The 25,498-nt window shown below is 42.1% G+C and overlaps 1 protein-coding gene across 2 annotated transcripts in view; it reads left to right on the top strand.

Annotated features, from left to right (window-relative positions):
- Positions 1–25,498, top strand: part of LOC124048251 (vesicle-fusing ATPase) — a 52,347-nt gene that overhangs the window by 1,985 nt on the left and 24,864 nt on the right. Inside the window, exons 2-5 of one of the 2 annotated variants that reach the window (XM_046368850.1) lie at positions 15,115–15,200; positions 16,504–16,603; positions 18,064–18,103; positions 22,457–22,623. In XM_046368850.1, the coding sequence (XP_046224806.1) occupies positions 15,115–15,200; positions 16,504–16,603; positions 18,064–18,103; positions 22,457–22,623 (393 nt within the window). Of the gene's footprint in view, positions 1–15,114; positions 15,206–16,503; positions 16,604–18,063; positions 18,104–22,456; positions 22,624–25,498 lie in introns of both variants that reach the window. The other variant, XM_046368851.1, reaches the window with a different exon arrangement.

Here is a 25,498-nt window from a genome sequence, read left to right as displayed (position 1 = left end):
AGTAAAGTGTCTTCCTCAAACTGTTGCCACAAAGTTGGAAGCACAGAATTGTCTAAAATGTCATTGTATGCTGTAGCGTTAAGCTTTCCTTTCACTGGAACTAAGGGGCCTAGCCTGAACTATGAAAAATAGCCACATAGCATTGTACTTCCTCTACCAAACTTTACTGTTGGCGCTATGCATTGGGACAGGTAGTGTTGTCTTGGCATGATCCAAACCCAGATTTGTCCATTGAACTGCCAGATGGTGAAGCGTGATTCATCACCCCAGAGAAAATATTTCCACTGCTCCAGAGTCCAATGGTGGCGAGCTTTACACCACTCCAGCCGACACTTGGCATTGCGCATGGTGATCTTAGGCTTGGGTGCTGCTAATATAATAATAATAAATAATATATGCCATTTAGCAGACGCTTTTATCCAAAGCGACTTACAGTCATGTGTGCATACATTCTACGTATTGGTGGTCCCGGGGATCGAACCCACTACCCTGGCGTATACAAGCGCCATGCTCTACCAACTGAGCTACAGAAGGACCACTCGGCCATGGAAACCCATTTCATGAAGCTCCCGAAAACAGTTTTGTGCTGAAATTGCTTCCAGAGGCAGTTTTGAAACTCAGTAGTGAGTGTTGCAACCGAGGACAGATGAATTTTGAATTTTACGCGCTATGTGCTTCAGCGTTCGGTGGTCCCGTTCTGTGAGCTTGTGTGGCCTTCCACTATACGGAAGAGCCGTTGTTGCTCCTAGACGTTTCCACTTCACAATAACCGCACGGACAGTTGACTGGGGCAGCTCTTGCAGGGCATAAATTTGACAAACTGACCTGTTGGAGATGCCAATTCGAAAGTCACTGAGCTCTTCAGTACGGGCCATTCTACTGCCAATGTTTGTCTATGTAGATTGCATGGCTGCGTGCTTGATTTTATACACCTGTCAGCAACAGGTGTGGCTGAAAGCCAGATCCTCTCATTTGAAGGGGTGTCCACGTACTCTAGTGTAGATACTCTCATGCCCACACACACTCGTACCAGCAGGGAAGTGACATTGAAATTGCCAAATGCTTGGAAAGAGGCACAACCGATAGTGAAGTCCAAATGTAATTTAATGTTACCTATAGCTTTCCACTTTCGCTCTAGCTCTATGAACAATGTGGACTAGCTAGCCATCTGGGTATCCACTGACTGACAGTGGCACTGTAGCACATATGAAATGGAGATTCATCTTTGACTGTAAATGTGTGGAATCTGTGGATAACAAAATGTTATGATGTGACTGGGGCCCCTGCTGCAGCTGTCAGCATAACTGTCTGCAAGAATAGGATAATTGCTTGAGCATTCACCCATCACTAATTTCCTTGTTTACCAAAAATAATATCTCATATCCTGCCCGGCTGCATTCAGTAGGTTTTTCTGTTCTGGAAAAGAAGGAAGTGAAGTCTCCTTCCTCAAAAACAGAAACAAGAGGCCCCCATCCTTGCGCTAATTTCACCCGTGTTTACCGTGTTTATCATTACCAAAAAGCACATTAGAGATTTTTGACTTTTTCTGGCCTTGGAATCTAGTGGAAACAGTTTATCATCTGCACACAGGCATTGAAAATCACCGCACCAGTTTAAGCAACGCCTTCAATGAAACACCAAATAATGGAATTTCTCGTGGAAGAATTGTGTCGCATCTCTCCAATAGACCTTCAGGCAGTTGTACCATCTATGCCAAGATGCATTGAAACTGTTCTGGCTCGTGGTGGCCCAATGCCCTATTCAGACACTTTACTTTGGTTCTTTATTTTGGCAGTTAACTGTACTTAAATCAAGCAGAGTCTTGTTCACGTGTAGTTTTCCCTTTAGGTTTTTTCTTTTCATTTTGAGCTGATTACATTTCAAAAGAATGTGAAGAATTCCCTTAACAAAATCTGCAACTCGCAATAACTTAATTGAAACTGCTTAGTTAAAACTGTGCTCTTAGTGTTCCACACATCATTAGAAAGTATTTCATTGCCTTAGAGGGTGAAAGCCCTAGATATTTGCTCCTGTCAGCCAACTGAGCTCAGTATTCCACAGTTTTCCATTAAGTGCTCAGCATATGTGGTAAGTGTACCTATTAAGGCCCCGTAAACGTTAAGCCCCTTCCATTTTTTGGATTGAAATGAGTGATTCACCGATATTACATTTTTGGCTGATACCGATATTCAATATTTTCCTTGCCAATAAAAATGATACCTATAACCAATATAAAAAATTTTAGCGCCCTTTTAAGTATTCTAGTCCAGTTAAATAGTTAACGCACACACATGGACGCAGCGGTCGTAGGCAAGAGGTGTAACAACAGTCCGTGGTTCGAATCCAGGCTGTATCACTTCCGGCCATGATCGGGAGTCCCATAGGGCGGTGCACAATTGGCCCAGCGTCACCAGGGACGTATGTCCCCATTACCAGTAAAACAGAATCAAAACCCATTTCTTTCACTTACTTGCTGTGCTGTTTCGTTGTTCATTTGTTCAGTCATTTCATTCTCAACCAGGATTTCTATGGAACGCCGTTTGGGTCTTTGTGTGTCAAAAAAGATACACGTCAAATAACACTCTTTGACCAATCAAGACTTGAATATGACTGCACGTTACATAATAATTTAACACGTTCACGTTTTTACGTAATTATCACACATTGATTACACTATCACTTGTATTTCATGTCACAACTCTGATCAGGCCCTACACCCAAATAAGGGCACTGCGTTCATCCACCTCTGGCCTGCTCGCCTCCCTACCACTGAGGAAGTACAGTTCCCGCTCAGCTCAGTCAAAACTGTTCGCTGCTCTGGCTCCCCAATGGTGGAACAAACTCCCTCACGACGCCAGGACAGCGGAGTCAATCACCACCTTCCGGAGACACCTGAAACCCCACCTCTTTAAGGAATACCTAGGATAGGATAAAGTAATCCTTCTCACCCCCCCTCCTCCCCCCCTTAAAATATTTAGATGCACTATTGTAAAGTGGTTGTTCCACTGGATGTCATAAGGTGAATGCACCAATTTGTAAGTCGCTCTGGATAAGAGCGTCTGCTAAATGACTTAAATGTAAATGTAAATGTACAACAATTCATCGATATGTGTGCTATGATGCTGGTAGAGTTGTCTCCCGTATTTACAGTGCTGGTCATTAAAAAAAGCTAGCTAGCTCATAGATGCAAACATTTTTCTTCCCCAAAAACATAGCAAAATGACAGTCTGTTTCAGTAGCTAACTATATAGCCAGGTGTCATCATCTAAAATAACCCAAATTTATAAGACCGTTCTTATTTGATTAATGGTGGTCGGACCCATCTATGTGAAGCTAGCCACAATAAGGGTTAGCCGCAATAGTGGACTTTGCGGTTAGCCTTCAAAATAAAAGTATGAGTCTACAATTTCGTATGAATTTGCATCACTGTCAATTACAAGTTTATTTTGAATGCAAACTGCAAATTCCACTATTGTGCCTAAATCTTATTGTGGCTAGCTTCACAACACACAATCCGGTCCGGTCGAACATCACTAGCCAGATGAAGCTAGCTGGCTGCTTATAACATTAGCTTTGGGCAACAGGGTTAAGTAGCTGGCTAGCTATTTATTTTCATGAACTGAAGTTAAATTTCAATAGGCGAACAACAAATGGCAACCTTGCTAATACTTACTCACAAGGTTTTCTAAATCATTGCTAAGAATAATGAAAATAACTGCAGTTTCGACTGGTCATTGTTTTCAGGCTGGTTGTAATGGTGCTAGCTAGGTACCAAGCTAAAGCTAGCAACCCCAGAAGTTGCAGTCGAACAAATGATGCTTTATTACCAACGGGGTACTGTAAACACATCATTCGTGTCCGGGGTTTACTTGTTTGCAGACTTTTTTTGTCCTGCTTTGACAGTGCTACTGTATTTTTTTTGACACGCAAAGAGCCAAATGGCATTCCATAGTATGTCGTGAAGCTAATATCAGTAACGCTATTACTGTGTAACTCCGGTAGGGCAACATCTGAAAAATAGTACACTTGGTAGTGTGTACCGGTGCTCGACCAGTCGGCGAAAGCCAACATCACCCACGACAGAGAATGGATGATTGTCAAGGGCAATGAATTCTATTATCTTGACTTTAATGGATTTCACCTTTTGAGTTGTCTCGCTGAAATTTTCTTACTCTTTCAAATGACTGCTCAACTTGTTGACTGCTTGATCCACACAGCAGACATTGTGGGCTAGGTTAGGAATGCCGTGTTGCATGTGTAGCGCAAAATATTACGTGGCGACATTGCGTCATGTACCTACTTTATATAGGTATGCACGGTAGCTTTGACATCGGTTTTTAACATCGGCTTTAAACTAGACGTCGGCCGATTCCGATGTTGGCATTTTTAGCTAATATCGAGAGAATAAGATCAGGGTTGAAGGATATCAGGGATAGAAGACCTACAAGTATTCAAATTCTGTCTCCTAGAGATGAACGTACTTTGGTGCGAAAAGTGCAAATCAATCCCAGAACAACAGTAAAACGAGTCCTATATCGACAACCTGAAAGGCTGCTCAAACTTCTGACCCACTGGAATTATGATACAGTGAATTATAAGTGAAACAATCTGTCTGTAAACAATTGTTGGAAAAATTGTGTCATGCCAAAGTAGATGTCCTAACCGACTTGCCAAAACTATAGAAATTTGTGGAGTGGTTGAAAAACTAGTTTTATTCACTCCAAACTAAGTGTATGTAAACTTCCAACTGACTTGTCTAGTTAAATAAAGGTCAAATAAAAATACCCTAGACCCACTCCAATTCGCATACCGCCCAAACAGATACACAGATGACGTTATCGCACTCCACACTGCCCTTTCTCACCTGTACAGAAGGAGCACTTATGTGAGAATGCTGTTCATTGACTACAGCTCAGCGTTCAACACCATAATGCCCTCAAAGCTCATCACTAAGCTAAGGACCCTGGGACTAAACCCCTCCCTCTGCAACTGGATTCTGGATTTCCTGATGGGCCGCTCCCAGGTGGTAAGGGTGGGCAACAACACGTCTGCACGCTGATTCTCAACACTGGGGCCCCTCAGGGGTGTATACTAAGTCCCCTCCTGTACTCCCTGTTCACCCACGACTGCGTGGCCAAACACGACTAACACCATCATTAAGTTTCCTGACGACACAACAGTGGTGGGCCTGATCACCGACAACGAGAACAGGTCACATAACTTGCAGTGTGGTGCCAGGACAACAACCTCTCCCTCAATGTTAGCAAGACAAAGGAGCTGATTGTGAACTACAGGAAAAGGCGGGCCGAACTTGTAGTACTTTAAAGTATTTTTTGCTTAAGTACTTTACGCCACTGACTTTGGGTAGAAAACCAATAGCCTTTGCTCATGATAAATATACATTGTGGTCATCCTCACAATTCAAGCCAGTCCTCCATGAAAGCAATTTAGTTTGTCCTTCGCTTAATATGTGAACGGGAAACCGCCCCTGTGTGTTTGGTGAACAAACAAACTACTGGTCTATAGCAGATCTACTGGTTTCAATGTTATGGTCTCTAAGAGTTTTCAATGGTAAAAGTCCCAAACACCCACTGTATGGTGTTTTCAAATGGTATTGGTTTGGATTTAATAGTAAATGTCACTAATCACACTACACATAGATGTTTTCTAATAATTGTACTGAAAAACATATGACTGCCATGCAGTGGTTTATAATTGTATTATTTTCTTAGTGTTGTCACAACAGTTTAGTCACTAGCCCATTTCTCCAAAGTTTTGGGCTTGTATGAGAATTGCACCATAGGGATAGCCCCCTGAGAGCTGCCTCTTGTTGGACTATTCAAGGAGAGTTGGGTTGAAGAATTAGGTTGCTAAGAGAAGGACAAACTTCTTTGCTTTCATGGAAGACTGGATAGAATTGTGATGACGACCACACCATGTATTTTCATCATGAGCGAAAGCTATTGGTTTTCTGACCAAAGTTGCAAAGAAATTGTTGTGATACATTTGATTAACATAAGAGACCAGCAAAATGGATAAAAGGGTGTGGCAGTAGCAGGAACAGCGGCATCTAGTGGGCAACACTTGATACTTTCACTTAATTTATTGGGAAAATGCAAGCCATTTCAATGGCTAATTTCTTTGAACAGGGGAATAAAAATTCCCGAAATTCACTGAGAATACATTATATTGTATGCATAAACAATATTCCAAGTCCAGGCTTTATACAACTTGTCAAACCAATTGAATTATACCGTGTTCTGGGGTGGGCTTGGTTTGGGTGGTCCATGAGTGTCTTTTTACCATTTAATTTGAATTCCTCACATCTTAATCATTGTTAAGAAGAGTTTCCTTTTTGCAAATTGGCCTGAAGTGTCCCTTAGACCTGATAGATAATTCACCACAATTTCCACCTCCGTTTCTACTATTTCACACGTTTCCCTGCTGTGAACAATCCGGATCATTAGGACAGCAAAGCAGCCCTCTTTGTCGTGTGTGTCATTATATTACAAACAATGGACCCCCTTTTCAACAGTAAGCAGGGAATCACTATTTATAGCGAGGCTTCCCCTTTTAGGCTCTTTAATTACTGTTTGGAAAAGTAGAAGTGGTGTGTTATTTGGGAGGAAGGGAAGTCCTTCTGTAGCTCAGTTGGTAGAGCATGGCGCTTGGAACGCCAGGGTAGTGGGTTCGATTCCCGGGATCACCCATACGTAGAATGTATGCACACATGACTGTAAGTCGCTTTGGATAAAAGCGTCTGCTAAATGGCATATATTATTATATATTATATTAAGTCTTTATTGTGGGCTATTAGATTATCATGCTCTAAATTTGATGTAGGCCGATCCTATCCTGTAGTTTGAGCTCAAGAAAACAGTTGTGAAATGTGCACAGCGTATTGCTTGTACCTGTTACCTGCCACAGGACCAAAACCGAGGAGAAGTTGAGCCTCGGGCTTCAACTCTCTTAGATGTTGCGGAAATTGACCCACTATGCTGTTTACTTTCTGCATCTACGTCATATCGCTGAGTCTACCTTCAATATTTAATATTTAATGATTTTCAGCTGTTTACCAATATTTTCAAGAACAGTCTACAAATCCCTCCAATTCGATCAATCCAGTCTGTACAGCCACATTGTGAAATGCTTCCCTCCCTCTCCTGGGGATAAGTATGAATGGATAGCCTATAGCAGGAATAGCTTTTCCGTCCCATCAAATTAGCTTGGAGTGGAGTGACAAGCCCATTGACACCCTGTGCTAATAGACTAAATTGACCCACTAAAACTACACTGCTCAAAAAAATAAAGGGAACACTAAAATAACACATCCTAGATCTGAATGAATGAAATATTCTTATTAAATACTTTTTTCTTTACATAGTTGAATGTGCTGACAACAAAATCACACAAAAATTATCAATGGAAATCAAATTTATCAACCCATGGAGGTCTGGATTTGGAGTCACACTCAAAATTAAAGTGGAAAACCACACTAAGGCTGATCCAACTTTGATGTAATGTCCTTAAAACAAGTCCAAATGAGGCTCAGTGTGTGTGTGGCCTCCACGTGCCTGTGTGACCGCCCTACAACGCCTGGACATGCTCCTGATGAGGTGGCGGATGGTCTCCTGAGGGATCTCCTCCCAGACCTGGACTAAAGCATCCGCCAACTCCTGGACAGTCTGTGGTGCAACGTGGCGTTGGTGGATGAAGCGAGACATGATGTCCCAGATGTGCTCAATTGGATTCAGGTCTGGGGAACGGGCGGGCCAGTCCATAGCATCAATGCCTTCCTCTTGCAGGAACTGCTGACACACTCCAGCCACATGAGGTCTAGCATTGTCTTGCATTAGGAGGAACCCAGGGCCAACCGCACCAGCATATGGTCTCTCAAGGGGTCTGAGGATCTCATCTTGGTGCCTAATGGCAGTCAGGCTACCTCTGGCGAGCACATGGAGGGCTGTGCGGCCCCCCAAAGAAATGCCACCCCACACCATGACTGACCCACCGATAAACTGGTCATGCTGGAGGATGTTGCAGGCAGCAGAACGTTCTCCACTGCGTCTCCAGACTCTGTCACGTCTGTCACATGTGCTCAGTGTGAACCTGCTTTCATCTGTGAAGCACAGGGCGCCAGTGGTGAATTTGCCAATCTTGGTGTTCTCTGGCAAATGCCAAACGTCCTGCACGGTGTTGGGCTGTAAGCACAACCCCCATCTGTGGACGTCGGGCCCTCATACCACCCTCATGGAGTTTGTTTCTGACTGTTTGAGCAGACACATGCACATTTGTGGCCTGCTGGAGGTTATTTTGCAGGGCTCTGGCAGTGCTCCTCCTGCTTCTCCTTGCACAACAGCGGAGGTAGCGGTCCTGCTGCTGGGTTGTTGCCCTCCTACGGCCTCCTCCACGTCTCCTGATGTACTGGCCTGTCTCCTGGTAGCGCCTCCATGCTCTGGACACTACGCTGAAAGACACAGCAAACCTTCTTGCCAAAGCTCGCATTGATGTGCCATCCTGGATGAGCTGCACTACCTGAGCCACTTGTATGGGTTGTAGACTCCGTCTCATGCTACCACTAGAGTTAAAGCACCGCCAGCATTCAAAAGTGACCAAAACATCAGCCAGGAAGCATAGGAACTGAGAAGTGGTCTGTGGTCACCACCTGCAGAACCACTCCTTTATTGGGGGTGTCTTGCTAATTGCCTATAATTTCCACCTGTTGTCTATTCCATTTGCACAACAGAATGTGAAATTTATTGTCAATCAGTGTTGCTTCCTAAGTGGACAGTTTGATTTCACAGAAGTGTGATTGACTTGGAGTTACATTGTTTTGTTTAAGTGTTCCCTTTATTTTTTTGAGCAGTGTATTTGAACACAAGCCGTCTGGCAAAGGTGCATCGGTTGACAATCTACACAGGAATGCAAGGCAGTGAACCTGTTTCCCACATGTAGACGTGTGCGTAATATGTTTGCGTAGTAGACTCCTCACATTACAATGTTGAGGATATTCTGAATTAGAGCAGCTTGTTAGCAGTACAATCCATTCAAATAGCTATGCTCATTAAAAGGCCATGGCCATGTGATAACATTTGGGATTTTCTATAAACTAAGGATTTTCTACACTGGACAACTTATTACAGCTGTTAAGTCGTTTATAATAATCTGCCTATGTTTTTCATGTCGTTACATTACGATATAAAGGGGGAATCATATCTAGATTAAATTAAATTCACGAGTCGGTTTTAAAAAATGAATGTTTAACCCTTTATCATGGTTGGTGTCTTGACGGACTTGTCTAAATTGGTGTGACATAAAACATGACTTTGCTGTCCTTGCATTTATGGCAGTGTAAGTTGTCATATCATATATTAAGCATTAATCAGTTAAATTAGACATTGAACTTGAACCCTGTAAGAATCGTGGATCTAGCGGTCAGAATTTTTTTTTGTATAGAAATCTCAGAAATGCAGTGTAACATTTCCTGTCTCCTTATGTTACAGGGTGAAAACACTTTATGGGAACACAAATTCCAAATAATGTATGCACTGCAAAATTGAATGCTTCTTTTTTTTTTTTGTACTATGATAATTTTTTCAAACGGTACAAAACATACAAATGACAGCATGCAGACGACAATACAAACATCAACGATCTGCCAAGAGCCACCTGCTCACACCCCCCATCTCCAGCGTCTGTATCACTCTCCGACACAGATTCAGACGGCACCATTTTGTTTCTGTCTATCACACGTTCAACATTTGGATAATAAAACCTTTGACCTTTCCATTGTGTTAACTGGAAATCAACCAATCCTCCATCGTTAAGTATTCGTTTTTTTTCAAGAGGATTGACGAGAAACGTATCATCCAACCCATCCGGTATCTCACTGCACCCTCATGTGCCATGTCTAGAAATATGCAGACGGGCGGATTAAAAGTACATTTTTAATTAAAAGACAGCCAACTTTCTAACTCTGCCCGTAACTTTTGGGCTTTGTAGTGTTCCCAGAAGGCATTCTTGGTTTTACACTTAAGACTCTTGTATAATACATTCGATATATTAGTTTATACTGAATTGAGCGTAAATTTTCATTAACCGTAATTTCATTAGTTATGCTCCTTCATTCCCTCCATTTTTATACCAATATCAGTTATTTTAAAGTCTTGGTTCCAATAGTTTTTCCCCCCTAAGAGATTGTCAGATTGTGCAAGGTTTTCTATATATCCTCAAATCGAATGCTTCTTACTGAAGGAGCCACCTTACCTTGATACTTAAAACCTAAATCGATACTGTAATTAACATGGTTCTAAAATAATTATACACAATACTTGTTGGATGTGTATTTGGTGTCCAGCTGATTATTTGATTATTTTCACACATCATCTGATCCAGGAAGGAATTGTCCAAATGACAGTCAAGTGACGAACAGCTGTTGTGATGGTGCCTGCGATTCAACAACAGCCCAGGTCCTGAGGGAAAAAAGGTGTTTGAGTGGAATGTCCAGAGTATTTTGCTGTCTCATTCATTACACCGGTAAAGGCCGCTGTGCCTCGATATCCCTAGTGAATTGATGTTGATCGTCTGTTGTCTGCTTGATTTACAGCAGTGTCTCATCAGTTTAACAGAGAAAGCATACAGGTAATGAGTTCATTCTTTCGTATGTTTTTGTGCCTTGGAAGTCGACTGTGCACAATTGTGGCGATTTTAGCATGTTTGTCTTAGTGGAGTGAAGTCGACCACCATTTTTTGTTGCATGCCAGCAAAGCCACTACACTGCTTTGTGTTATTTTATATGTCCTATGTGGTCTAAAAAGGAAGGAAAATACAATCACGGGGATCCACTTTTATAGAAAATATACTGACAAAGATGGAGCATTGCGCAAACAAAACAACCCTCGCAATATCAACTGGAAATACAAGGGTCTATTCCTGAGCTTTTCTGTTGAAAACAAATATTTGAATGGGAAGCATGGTTACAGACCCAACAACATTATATAATATCCCCTCCTCGTGAAGGAAAACACACAAGCTAATTATAATACACAAAGTAAGCAAAACAATGAAATCATTCCAACATTGCCTAAAATTATGAATAAGATACTTTTGTATATATAGTGTATATGGACACTTTCAACTCAAATGTATTTATAAAGCCCTTCTTACATCAGCTGATATCTCAAAGTGCTGTACAGAAACCCAGCCGAAAACCACAAACGGCAAGCAACGCAGGTGTAGAAGCACGGTGGCTAGCAAAAACACCCTAGAAAGGCCAAAACCTAGGAAGAAATCTAGAGAGGAACCAGGCTCTGAGGGGTGGCCAGTCCTCTTCTGGCTGTGCCGGGTGGAGATTATAACAGAACATGGCCAAGATGTTCAAATGTTCATAAATGACCAGCATGGTCAAATAATAATCACAGTAGTTGTCGAGGGTGCAGCAAGTCAGCACCTCAGGAGTAAATGTGAGTTGGCTTTTCATAGCCGATCATTAAGGGTATCTCTACCGCTCCTGCTGTCTCTAGAGAGTTGAAAACAGCAGGTCTGGGACAGGTAGCACGTCCGGTGAACAGGTCAGTGTTCCATAGCCGCAGGCAGAACAGTTGAAAATGAGTGGATTAGGTTATTTCAGCCACACCCATTGCTCACAGGTGTATAACATTGAACACACAGGCATGCAATCTCCATAGACAAATATTGGCAGTAGAATGACTTAACTGAAGAGCTCATTGACTTTCAATGTGGAACTGTCATAGGATGCCACCTTTCCAACAAGTCAATTCGTCAAATTTCTCTCCTGTTAGAGCTGCCCCGGTCTACTGTAAGTACTGTTATTGTGAAGTGGAAACATCTAAGAGCAACGAAAGCTCAGCCGCATAGTGCCAACTTCATAGTGCCAACTTTACATTTTGGTGGAGGAGGAATAATGGTCTGGGGCAGTTTGCCATGGTTCGGTCTAGGCACCTTAGTTCCAGTGAATGGATATCTTAACGCTATAGCATACAATGACATTCTAGATGATACTGTGCTTCCAACTTTGTGGCAACAGTTTGGGGAAGCCCATTTCCCGTTTCAGCATGACAATGCACCTGTGCACAGAACGAGATCAATACAGAAATGGTTTGTCGATCGGTGTGGAAGAACTTGACTGGCCTACACAGAGCCCTAACCTCGACCCCATTGAACACCTTTGGGATGAATTGGAACGCCAACTGCGAGCCAGGCATAGTTGCCGAACATCAGTGCCCAACATCCCTAATGCTCTTGTTGCTAAATGGAAGCAAGTCCCTGCAGCAATGTTCCAAAGTCTAGTAGAAAGCCTTCCCAGAAGAGTGGAGGCTGTTATAGCAGCAAAGGGGAGACCAACTCCATATTAATGCCCATGATTTTGGAATGAGGTGTTCGAAAAGCAGGTGTCCATACTTTTTAGTCATGTAGTGTACTAATGAGATAAACCTACAATATAAGCAATGAAACAATTGAGATGTACAAACTATGACATAATGAGCGAGTAGCCGATTCAGCACTTTTGAAATGTACAGAGACAGAATTCAGAACACGGGCCTTTGTTACAGTATTCTCCCAGTACACCAAGTCAGAACCGTAGGATAAATAACATGGGCATATAAGCAGACAATGAAAGCTCTTCAAGATGATAATATTTCTCTAAAACAGGCTAGAGGCTACATGTGCACCACCATGTCAGAACAGTAGGCTAAGTTATGAGGGGGAGAGGGACCAAATTCTTAAGGTGAGACACATGGGCTACTAACAGCTTACTACACAACATACATTTTTTATTTTTTAGCTACAGTATACATATCTCCCTGTCATATTACATCATTTATGCAGCAGTATACAAGACATGGTCTCACTTGAACGTGGCGAGGCGGTCCTTCTTATTGGCGAACGTTCATCAAATTTTGTCATCAAAGTCTGTCAGTCTCTGGATTTATGGTGCTTTCAGGACGTCAATGATCTTCAGGTTGGAGCTCTAGAAAGAGGCCGGAGTTCCCGACTTGGAATTGCGAGCTGGATGACCGTTCCAAACATATTTTTCCAGTCCAAACTATTTTTTTCCCGAATTCCCAGTTGTTTTGAACGCGGCAGAAGTCATGCTGGATTGACAGCAGGGGCAATGTATTCAACCTATTCTTCCCCATAGTGTGTTGTGTGAATGTTTATCCTTTTAAGCTTGTAAAAGAGACCCTGACAGATGTTTTAAATCCTTAAACCCAGACTTGGACCACACACCCTCTCCACCAAATAGCAGTTAGGGGAAACAAAATAGTGATTGCTTTGTGACACTTGCAGTTAGCCATTGACTCCTTCCAAACCACTCATTGTTGAATTTGCGATTGCTGACTTGTTGGGTAATGTTTATGTCCAATGGCTGATGAGCACCGATATGCTTTATCTATAATTTCTCGTCATATGACAAGGATTGAAAATGATTTGCCTGTAGATTTATTTTACTTGATTCATGAAGATGACTGCTTGTCTAGCTTGCTAGCTAAGATTGTGAAAGTGTTATGTTGACATGATCAGTCCAGTCAAAGCTACAGGAGATGTAACGTGATTTGTCCCATGACCTTGCGCCTTATTGGATGGGCACTTCTAATGTAAATCTATGGCAGCACCCAAGGGGATTTGAACTGCCTAGCTCTCCCTGTAGATTCGCCTGTGACCTAGTGTCCCCATTAGTGACAACTCTGAGACAATCTAGTTTACTCTCTGTATTTTCGCTGACTGCCCCTCCACCACAGAAAGCACTGAATTAGGCTAAAACACCCGCATTTGGAGCTGCTTTTCTTAGTTTGTATGTGGCTTTATTAACTTAAGCCAAATGTTTTCGTTTTTTTTTTCATTGTTTGCAAACTCATATGTGACACGAATTAATGCCAAAATAACATACAAAACACTTGCCCTGAATGACACCCGGCGCTATTCCTATTCATTATTCTGGATATGATGACAACAAATTACATAGCTCAGTGGGCTTAATCACAATATGATCTGGTAATGAAATAGCATGACAAATAAATTTTGTTTTCAATGTTAGACCTGCAGTTTTAAACAATAAAATGGGCTTGAAGTAGCCTACTTCAACTTGAATTTGGATTATTGGAATAGCCTAGCTTGAAAACCAAACATTTCCTCAATTTGGTGCATGAAAAGTTATTGTAATTATTGTAGCCAGTTTATAAGTTCTCCTGCTCCCTTTATAATTATCCGTGATTTAATTTTTGATACATTTTTTTTGTGAGCGATGTGGCCACTTTCGTTTGTTTCCCACCGCTTCAATTGAAGGGTGTTGCGCTACTCTGTTGCTGTAAAACCACGTGCTGTTATTATGGGGATGCCACCATCTGATGTTGGCTTCAACTTGCCTTTCCATACAAATCCTCCCCATACAAATCCTCCCATTAAAAAAGTAACCTGGTTTTTGGTCACTTTCTCAGGATAAAAACAGCGATAGTGAGATCAATTCAATCGCTATTCATGTATTTATTATGTGTGCCTGCGTCGACCACACAGGTCGGCCTAAATAATACTTTATTCTCAGTGATAATGGCCTACTTTTTTCTTATTTAATAAAACAACAACTTTTTGCATGCATTTTTGGGAGGAGGGAGGGTTCTATATTAGGCCCTATATGTAGAATTATATACATTATACAATTGTATAACATTGAGGTCCTTGAAAATTACAATTAAGCACTTGAAAAAGCCCCTGAAATTCCTTGAATTTGACTTGCTAATGTCTCTACGAACTCTGCTCAAAGGATGTATAGTCTTAGGCCTATGTTGTTGTATAGGTGGAGTTATGGGTCAATTTTGCATATATTCACTTTTATTCCTTTTAGTACACACGTGGAACTGCATGAAAATCCTTTTTTATGTTTTGTTTCAAACATTTTGAAATGTTGATCCCAATGTCACACATTGGCCCCATTCCTTAGAGAAAGACCCATTTACATCAGTACAGTTGCTGTGATCCTGTAAGGATACACAGCCAAGGGAAGAGGTCTTCTCATTACAGCATATACATATATGTCATTGGGTCATGTGTCCCTTTTGTAAAGGTTATTGAGCCTCCTTTTCTTCTCCTTTCCAGACTCTGCAAGCCGGGCGATGTCCAACAGATGAACTGTCACTGACCAACTGTGCAGTCGTGAGTGAGAAGGAGTCACAGTTTGAACAGTAAGGTGTGAGTGTGTGTGTGTGTGTTTTGAGTCCCAGCCCTGAGGTGCCTCTGTTTAATCAGTGTGTGGTTAGTGGCAGGTCACAGTGCATCACTGGGGCTCAGCTCTCTAGACACGATGCCAAAAAAAGCCTCGGGGCCATCACACTATGGCTGCTCTGATTTCCTTTTCTATCGTGTCACTACATTTTCTCGGTCTTTTCTCATCTCTGGCCTGCACATCTCCCTCTGGGGCAGGCGTGGGGACTCAACAAACCTTCTCACCTGGTGAAAGAAATAACCCATTCTGTTTTCAGCATTTTAATTTCCCTGACTGATCAAAAACGTTTTTTCCCTTGTCTCTCTGCAGCAGACGTATAGTCAGCAATGTGTTTGAAACTTGAAATTGAAATAAAAATCTCTGTGTCCAATCACTATACATATGGTATCGTGAGGTCCCTGGTAATTCCCAGCTCTAGTTCACTCCAGGTTTCTGATGTCTGCTAGGCTTCCATATACTGTATTATAGCCAAGCTAAATATGTACACTACCGTTCAAAAGTTTGGGACGGTAGGGCCTCCCAGGCGGCGCAGTGGTCAAGGGCACTGCAGCGCCAGCTATACCACCAGAGACTCTGTGTTCGCGCCCAGGCTCTGTCGCTGCCGGCCACGACTGGGAGGTCCGTGGGGCGACGCACAATTGGACTAGCGTTGTCCGGGTTTGGCCGGTAGGGATATCCTTGTCTCATCGCGCACCAGCGACTCCTGTGGCGGGCCGGGCGCAGTGGGCGCTAACCAAGGCCGCCAGGTGCACGGTGTTTCCTCCGACACATTGGTGCAGCTGGCTTCCGGGTTGGATGCGCGCTGTGTTAAGAAGCAGTGCGGCTTGGTTGGGTTGTAATATAATAATATGCCATTTAGCAGACGCTTTTATCCAAAGCGACTTACAGTCATGTGTGCATACATTCTACGTATGGGTGGTCCCGGGGATCGAACCCACTACCCTGGCGTTACAAGCGCCATGCTCTACCAACTGAGCTACAGAAGGACCCGGGTTGTGTATCGGAGGACGTCTCTCCCGAGCCCGTACGGGAGTTGTAGCGACGAGACAAGATAGTAACTACGAAAAAGGCGGTAAAATAAAATAAATAAATACAAAATTGGGATGGTAGTATATATAAAACTTTTGAACGGTAGTATGTCTTTAACACACAACATGGAACATGGAAAAATCTCTCTCTCTCTCTCTCTCTCTCTCTCAATGGAATGCTTGCTATCCATGCATATTCTAGTACTTTGTATGATATTCTTCTCCTCTACGCAGTCACGTGACGGTGAGAACCACGCCGACCCACAAGTTTGTGTTCACAGTGAAGACCCACCAGAGTGTGGTCCCAGGAACCATCGCCTTCAGTCTTCCCCAGGTAGGAGCCACCATCATGGCCTTCAGAAATAGGCTACACACTGTGTTTAAGCCTATCCTTGCTTGAATGTCTTGTGTAAAATGTCTTGTAACAGTAAACGGACTAAAGGTCTAACCCACACCTTTAGGGCGTTTATAAATAAAGCCATTATTTAATCAATGAGGATGAAGTGGGTTTCTACAAGTGCAGATCCCGGAACATTTTGTGGATGTAACTGACGCCATCTGAGCGTCTTACTTCAGCTGGGGCTGTACTGTGCTCTAGCTGTCTGACTTCTATGGCCTGTCTGTGTGCTCCTCCTCACCCGGTCTGTTGTCTTTCTATCATGTATGTCACTGCTTTTGACCTTTGACCTTGCCTGACTGCCTGCTCTTTCTCCATCTTTAAACTCTGCAGCCACAGCAGCACACAGGTACTACGGTAACATCCTCACCCCGGTCTTATTTTACAACTAGATTGGAGTGTAAACGTAAGAAACATTTGAAGGTGTAGCGAAGCACTACACCATAACTCTTCACTGGACATTTGTCAATGGCCTAATGTGCCATACATCAGCCAAGAGCTTAGGCCTAAGTCATGTAAAGTAATGCTCCGTACATCAGCCAAGAGCTTAGGCCTAAGTCATGTAAAGTAATGCTCCGTACATCAGCCAAGAGCTTAGGCCTAAGTCATGTAAAGTAATGCTCCGTACATCAGCCAAGAGCTTAGGCCTAAGTCATGTAAAGTAATGCTCCGTACATCAGCTAAGAGCTTAGGCCTAAGTCATGTAAAGTAATGCTCCGTACATCAGCTAAGAGCTTAGGCCTAAGTCATGTAAAGTAATGCTCCGTACATCAGCCAAGAGCTTAGGCCTAAGTCATGTAAAGTAATGCTCCATACATCAGCCAAGAGCTTAGGCCTAAATCATGTAAAGTAGGTGACACATCAGTTCACGATCAGTCAAAAACCTGTTGCCTGGTCCTGATGGTTTTTGACCGTTGTGTGACTGATGTTCTTCTTGAAAGATGAAATGGGTTGTAAAATAAGACCATGTTTGAGAGGAACGTTACACCACTGTTTTTGTCAGAACACCCTATTTATTAGTGTTGTTGCGTTGGAGATGTACTGTCGTCCACATATGCAAGAATGTATTTTTCCTGGGCCTGTTTATACCTTGTTGCTGAGAAACTGGATGCCATAAATCAGGGTGGGGGGGTGATTTATTTTGGGCAAAAAAAACCACTCCAGGCCACTCCTTTTAAATTATAATGGACCTATATATCAAATAACTTCCCTTTTCTGGCCCGCAAAATGATATTGACAAACATATCTGTAAGAAAAAATCTGTGGGCCCTCTGTTGAATTTCAAAATCACATTGTGGCTCTCAAGCCAAATAGTTGGCCCAACCCTGCCATAAATAGTTTATATAATGGAAATGTGTGAACTGTACACTGATTAGGATAAATGACTTGTTTTTCAGAGAAAATGGGCAGGCATCTCCATTGGTCAGGATGTGGAAGGTAAGAGTAAAACATGATGAACTGTGAGGTGATTGTGTGCGAGTGCAGGAAGGTACTTTCGGCTTCAAGCAGCCTCTTTAAGGCCATTGATTACCATTGCCATTGTATTATTGCTCTCCTATTGATGGTTAGCTCTGGTCCATAGCCACAATAACCACTCAGTCTTAACAATAACAACCCAGCATCCTTCTCTAGCAAAAACCCTGCAACCTAATCATATTTCACTCTGGTTATAGATGTTTCTACTATGTCAGAGAAATGGCAATTATCCCATGATCCTTTGCTGCAGTGATAGAGCTTCCAGTTGAGTGTAAAAAACATGAGGTACACCTGCCTATTCCATGACATAGACTGATCAGGTGAAAGCTATGATGCCTTATTGATGTCACTTGTTAAATCCACTTCAATCAGTGTAGATGAAGATATGAGACAGGTTAAAGAAGGATTTTTAAGCCTTGACACAATTGAGACATGGATTGTGTATTTGTGCCATTCAGAGGGTGAATGGGAAAGACAAAATTACAACTCAATATTAAGAAGGTGTTCTTTTTCTTTCAAATGTATTTGTATTCATTTTTTAAATAATTTTGGAATATATTTGATAGAATTCAGACCCCTTGACTTTTTCCATAATTTGTTAAGTTACAGCCTTATTCAAAAATTAATTAAATTGCTTTTTCCCCTCAATGTATACACACTACCCCATAATGACAAAGCAAAAAAAAGTTTTATTTTTGCTAATTTATATAAAAAAAACTGAAATATCACATTTGCATAAGTATTCAGATGCTCAGTACTTTGTTGAAGTATCTTTGGCATCGATTATAGTATAGCGTCTTCTTAGGTATGACGCTACAAGCTTGGCACACCTGTATTTGGGGAGTTTCTCCCATTTGTCTCTGCAGATCCTCTCACGCTCTTTCAGGTTGGATGGGGAGCGTTGCTACACAGCTATTTTCAGGTCTCCATAGATGTTTGATCGGGTTCAATTCTGTCTGGGCCTCTCAAGGACTTTCAGAGACTTGTCCCGAAGCTACTTCTGCACTGTCTTGGCTGTGAGCTTAGGGTCGTTGTCTTGTTGGAAGGTGAACCTTCTCCCCAGTCTGAGGTCCTGAGCACTCTGGAGCAGGTTTTCTTCAAGGATCTCTCTGTACTTTGCTCTGTTAATCTTTCCCTCGATCCTGACTTGTCTCCCAGTTCCTGCCACTGAAAAACATCTGCACAGAATGATGCTTCACCGTATGGATTGTGCCAGGTTTCTTCTTCATTCAGACAAAAAGTTACATCTTGGTTTCATTAAACCAGAGTAATTGGGTGCCTTTTGTCAAACTCCAAGTGGGCTGTTATGTGCCTTTTACTGAGGTGTGGATTCCATCTGTCCACTCTACCATAAAGGCCTGATTGGGGGAGTGTTGCAGAGATGGTTGTCCTTCTGGAAGGTTCTCCCATCTCCACAGAGGAACTCTGGAGCTCTGTCAGAGTGACCATTGGCCCTTCTCCTCCAATTGCTCAGTTTGGCTGGACGGGCCACCAAACTTCTTCCATTTAAGAATGATGGAGACCATTGGGGACCTTCAATGCTGCAGAAGGTACATTTATCCAGATCTGTGCCTCGACACAATCCGGTCTCTGAGCTCTACGTACAATTCCTTCAACCTCATGGATAGTTTTTTTTGCTCTGACATGCACTGTCAACTGTTGGACTTTATATAGACAGGTGTGTGCCTTTCCAAATCATGTCCAATCAATTTAATTTACATCAGGTGGACTGTAGAAACATCTCAAAGATGATCAACGGAAACAGGATGCACCTGAGCTCAATTTCGAGTCTCATAGCAAAGGGTCTGAATACTTATGTAAATGTATTTTTTATTTGACCTTTATTTAACTAGACAAGTCAGTTATGAACAAATTCTTATTTTCAATGAAGGCCTAGGAACAGTGGGTTAACTGCCTGTTCAGGGGCAGAACAACAGATTTGTACCTTGTCAGCTCGGGATTTGAACTTGCAACATTTCGGTTACTAGGCTACCCTGCCGCACCAAGGTATTTCTGTTTTCATTTTTTAATACATTTGCTAACATTTCAAAAAAATAGTTTTTGCTTTGTCATTATGGGGTATTGTGTGTAGATTGCTGAGGATTTTTATTTTATTTAATCAATTTTAGAATAAGGCTGTAATGTAAGAAAATGTGGAAAATCTCACTAATATACACTACCGGTCAAAAGTTTTAAAACACCTACTCAGGGTTTTTCTTTATTTTTTAAAACTATTTTCTACATTGTAGAAGAATAGTGAAGACATCAAAACTATGAAATACAACATATGGAATCATGTAGTAACCAAAAAAGTGTTAAACAAATCAAAATCTATTTTATTTTTGAGATTTTTCAAATAGCCACCCTTTGCCTTGATGACAGCTTTGCACACTCTTGGCATTCTCCCAAAAAGCTTCATGAGGTAGTGGCCTGGAATGCATTTCAATTAAGAGGTGTGCCTTCTTAAAAGTTCATTTGTGGAATTTCTTTCTTTCCTTAATGCATTTGAGCCAATCAGTTGTGTTCTGACAAGGTAAGGGGGGTATACAGAATATATCCATATTTGGTAAAAGACCAAGTCCATATTATGGCAACTACAGCTCCAATATGCAAAGAGAAACGGCAGTCCATCATTACTTTAAGACATGAAGGTCAGTCAATACGGGAAAAAACGTTGGAATGTTTCTTCAAGTGCAGTCACAACAACCATCAAGCGCTATGATGAAACTGGCTCTCATGAGGACTGTCACAGGAAAGGAAGACCCAGAGTTACCTCTGCTGCAGAGGATAAGTTCATTAGTGTTACCAGCCTCAGAAATTGCAGCCCAAATAAATTCTTCACAGAGTTCAAGTAACAGACACATCTCAACATCAACTGTTCATAGGAGACTGCGTGAATCAGGCCTTCATGGTCGAATTGCTGCAAAGAAACCACTACTAAAGGACACCAATAAGAGGAAGAGACTTTCTTGGGCCAAGAAACACGAGCAATGGACTTTAGACTGATGGAGATTTGTCCTTTGGTCTGGAGTCCAAATTTGATATTTTTAGTTCCGACTGCCGTGTATTTGTGAGATGCGGTGTGGGTGAATGCATGATCTCCACATGTGTATTTCCCACGGTGAAGCATGGAGGAGAAGCTGGTGTTATGGTGTGGGGGTGATTTGCTGGTGACGCTGTCGTTGATTTATTTGCAATGGGAACTCATTCAAGACTGTTGGAAAAGCATTCCAGGTGAAGCTGGTTGAGAGAATCCAATAATGTACAAAGCAGTCATCAAGGCAAAGGGTGGCTATTTGAAGAATCACAAATATACCATTTATTTAGATTTGTTTAACACTTTTGCTTCCTACATGATTCCATATTTGCCATTTCATAGTGTTGATGTCTTCACTATTATTCTACAATGTAGAAAATAGTAAAAATAAAGAAAGCCTTGAATGAGTAGTTGTCTAAACTTTTGATTGGTAGTGTATATACAGCAACAGTCACGTTAGGACACACCTACTCATTCCAAGGTTTTACTTTATTTGAACTGTTTTCTAAATTGTAGAATAATATTGAAGGCATCAACTTTGAAATAACACATATGGAATCATGTAGTGACCAAAGCCATTATAAACCTACTATCCGATTATATCTGTAGCGACAATGCCTATTGTAATAGGCCTAAGTCCTGTAGCTCTGCCTTAGCCTCATAGTCCAAATCTGTTTTAGTGCTACAGCCAACTCCTCTCTGTGTTCGTTCTTTGTCAAGCGAAACATGTAGGCATGGCAACAACAGTTGGCTACAGCACATGCGGTTTGGGACCAGACTAGCTCTGCCTAGGCAAATCAAAATATGAGCCCTTAAATCAGCAAAGTGTTGATATGTAAAGACACCCTGCCCCGGAATAGATCCGCAACATGGCTCATTTGCATAACGGCGGTAAGGCAACACAAGCTGGGTGTGAACGGGTGTGGACGGAGCACTGTGAACAGCTGGTTCCCTTAATCACTTTCAGCCCCGTGTTGCAGTGTGCTCTCTCAGATGTGAAGCCCTGAACGACAGAGGCCCATTTGAACTTACTGTAACGTGAACAGTACACTCTAACAAATGGTAATAATTAGTTGTTAGTCCTAGATGAGGTTGTTCAGTTCAATATGCTACAACGTGAATAGCACTAACAAGCAAGGTACTGTAATCGAACACCAACCAGACAGTTGACGTTGTACGTGAAAATAAAAACTGAGAAACGAGGTGAAGAGTAATTGGGCTACTACTCTTTTGCCATCTCACTGTGTGTGTCCTTTCTCCGCTCTGTGTCCATGTAGTGACCGGCTACAACTTTGACAAGTCCAAGCAGTGTGTAGGCACCATGATAGTGGAGATTGACTTCCTGCAGAAGAAGAGCGTGGACAGCAGCCCATACGACTCAGACAAGATGGCTGCAGAGTTCATCCAGCACTTCAACAGCCAGGCCTTCAGTGTAGGCCAGCAGGTACTGGAACTGTAGCCTACAGATGGATGGGGAAGGCTGGGATGACAGGTTGGGGTTACACACACTATCTCCTCGAGGACTTTGTTGGTCTTGAAGCTCTGGGTAGAAGTTGCCCGTACACACAGATCTGGGATCAGCTTACCCTTATCCTAAATCCTTAATCATTGCAAAGTGGCAAAACTGACTGTAGATCATTGTCAAGGGTTAACTTTGTCGTACTCTTGGCTTTAGGTTGAGGGGTAGTATAGAGCGCACATCTCGTCAAATAATTTAATTGCCCAAACTTTTTTGTTGTGTACTTACATTTTGTATATATTTTTAAAATATGTTTTTATTATTATTCTGTATTCAATCAATTGGCAGAATAAACAGCATTGGACAAATGATAAATACCTTGTCAGCGCATGTCCATATCACATGACAAATCATTACATGCTTATCAATACCACAAGATACATTCATAGTACATGCACTTACCAAGCAACAATAAATGCTATGCTAATTGAGTCCACCAAAGCAAGTAAAATAAAAAAACAAGATGAATTAGAAAATAAACCCAAAATAGAACCCACAACATTCCACCCGTGACTCTTTGGATTTAACTTCTCATAGCAAGAGATCTTACACTTTCAGCTGTGTTTGACCACGTTAATAAGATTATTTCACTGTCACCTTGAGAACGAGCAGTGGACAATTCCTAAATAACAATATCTAAAAATGAGAACACCCATTGGAGCTTCCATCTCAAGACAAGCATAGTTGTTGTTGCAGTTGTTAGGCCTGCTAGCCACACCCTTTTGTGATCTAAAGACATTGATCCCGATGTGCTGTCATTCAACAGCAACACAACAGGAGAGCAGGGAGATCTTACACTTTCTACCAAGTATTTTTAGATAGACATATAGTGATCTTTTTCCCAAAACAATAAACCTGAGGACAATTGCACATTACATGCATAAATAAAGCAGTGGCTGTAATCAGAAGGTACGTAAAGGGGAGGGTACTAAAGACATTTGATATATTTTGTGTGGAGTAGCATACGTTCTATGAATGAAGTTGAAGTGAATTGTTTTGAGGTTAAGGTTCCCGAGATGCCCCACTTATGTACTCCACACAGTTTCCCACTCCAATGTCTTCCTCTAGAACTCAAAAGTCATTATTCCATGGTTTCATTCATCTTCAAGGGTTTGTTTGTACCATAAACAATTTTCAAATAAATAACTGATACAATTCCTTTGGTTTTAGATTTTTACATACATCCAGTCAGTAAATGGATGTTTACATAAATGTGAAATCCAGAGAACACCATAAGCCTTTAAGGTAGCACATAACTAGAAAACAAAGGGCCTCCCGAGTGGCACAGCGGCCTAAGGTACTGCATCGCAGTGCTGGAGGCGTCACTACAGACCTGGGTTTGATCCCAGGCTGTGTCACAACCGGCCATGATTGGGAGTCCTATAGGGTGTCGTCCTGGTTAGGGGAGGGTTTGGCCGTGGTAGGCCGTCTTTGTAAATAAGAATTTGTTATTAATTGAGGGTTTAGCCGAGAAGTTCTACTTGGCTCATCGCTCTCTAGCGCATCCTTGTGGCGGGCCGGGTGCCTGCAGGCTGACCCCGGTTGGCAGTTGAATGGTGTTTCCTACGACACATTGGTGCGGCTGGCTTCCGGGTTAAGCGGGCGGGTGTTAAACGCGGTTTGGCCGGTCATGTTTTGGCGGAAGCATGACTCGACCTTCGACTACCAAGCCCGTTGGGAAGCTGCAGCGATGAGACAAGCTCAAAAATAGTGGTAAAATACACACACACAAAATAAAGATAAATTAAACATCTGTTGTTTATCTGAAAAAGCACGAACAAACCGCGTAAAGAACAAGTTTCTCCTCATTTGATCGCCAATCTGTGTCACTACTAGGCTCTATCTATATTGGAATTGGTCGTGATACAAAAGCCCAGTGATAAAATGTAACATCCGGAACACCCCACCCAACAGCAGGCTTGGGTCTTTGTAAAGTCGATCATTTGATTATTTGTATTTTGCTATTCTAAGATTGCACTATGAAGCCTGTCCTAGTATCCTGATAGTAGACACAGCGGAATCATAGAGATAATAAAGTTCATAAGGGGCAACGCATTCATTTTAATTACAGAAACGCAAGACTGGGAAGCTAATGAGGACTGAGTCGTCTCTTTAAATCACATTCAAACTTGTTTAGAAAGGAAGTATATGTCTTTGTCACAATCACTTCCAGACTCTTGTCAATGCTCAGATATCTAAGGTCTTCAACATAAGGTATACCAGCTATTACAGAGTCATTAGAATTGTTAAGGGACAACAGTCCAGACTTTAGCCAGTTAATTTTCTATCCCGAGAAGCTACTAAATGTACTCAATAAAAATGGTGTTTAAAACAAGAGGACATCATCTGCGTACAGCGAGATAAAATGGGAAGAGCCATTAATGATAATTGGTTCTATGGCATTGGGTTGCCGTACGGCTCGGGCAAGAGGCTGAAGTGAGAGAATGAGAAGCAACGAAGAGATGGGGACAGAAGCTCTAGAGATGGGGACAGAAGCTCTAGAGATGGGGACAGAAGCTCTAGAGATGGGGACAGAAGCTCTAGAGATGGGGACAGAAGCTCTAGAGATGGGGACAGAAGCTCTAGAGATGGGGACAGAAGGAGGAGCAGTTAGTGCCGGTCATCACCATTGCGCAATAGTTGGCGTACAAAATCAGATTGATGTATTTAGCACACAAGCCCAGATGACCTAGTGCGATCTGTAGGTACTCTCATTCTAACCTATCAAAGGCTTTTTCTGCATCCAATGGTAAGATGTCAGGGGAATCAAAATATATCACATGCAATAGTCAACTTCCAT

This window comes from Oncorhynchus gorbuscha, linkage group LG11 (genome assembly GCF_021184085.1).
Source record: "Oncorhynchus gorbuscha isolate QuinsamMale2020 ecotype Even-year linkage group LG11, OgorEven_v1.0, whole genome shotgun sequence".
NCBI lineage: Eukaryota > Metazoa > Chordata > Actinopteri > Salmoniformes > Salmonidae > Oncorhynchus > Oncorhynchus gorbuscha.
Note: the sequence above shows the minus strand (reverse complement) of the source record. Positions and strands in the feature narration are given on the sequence as shown.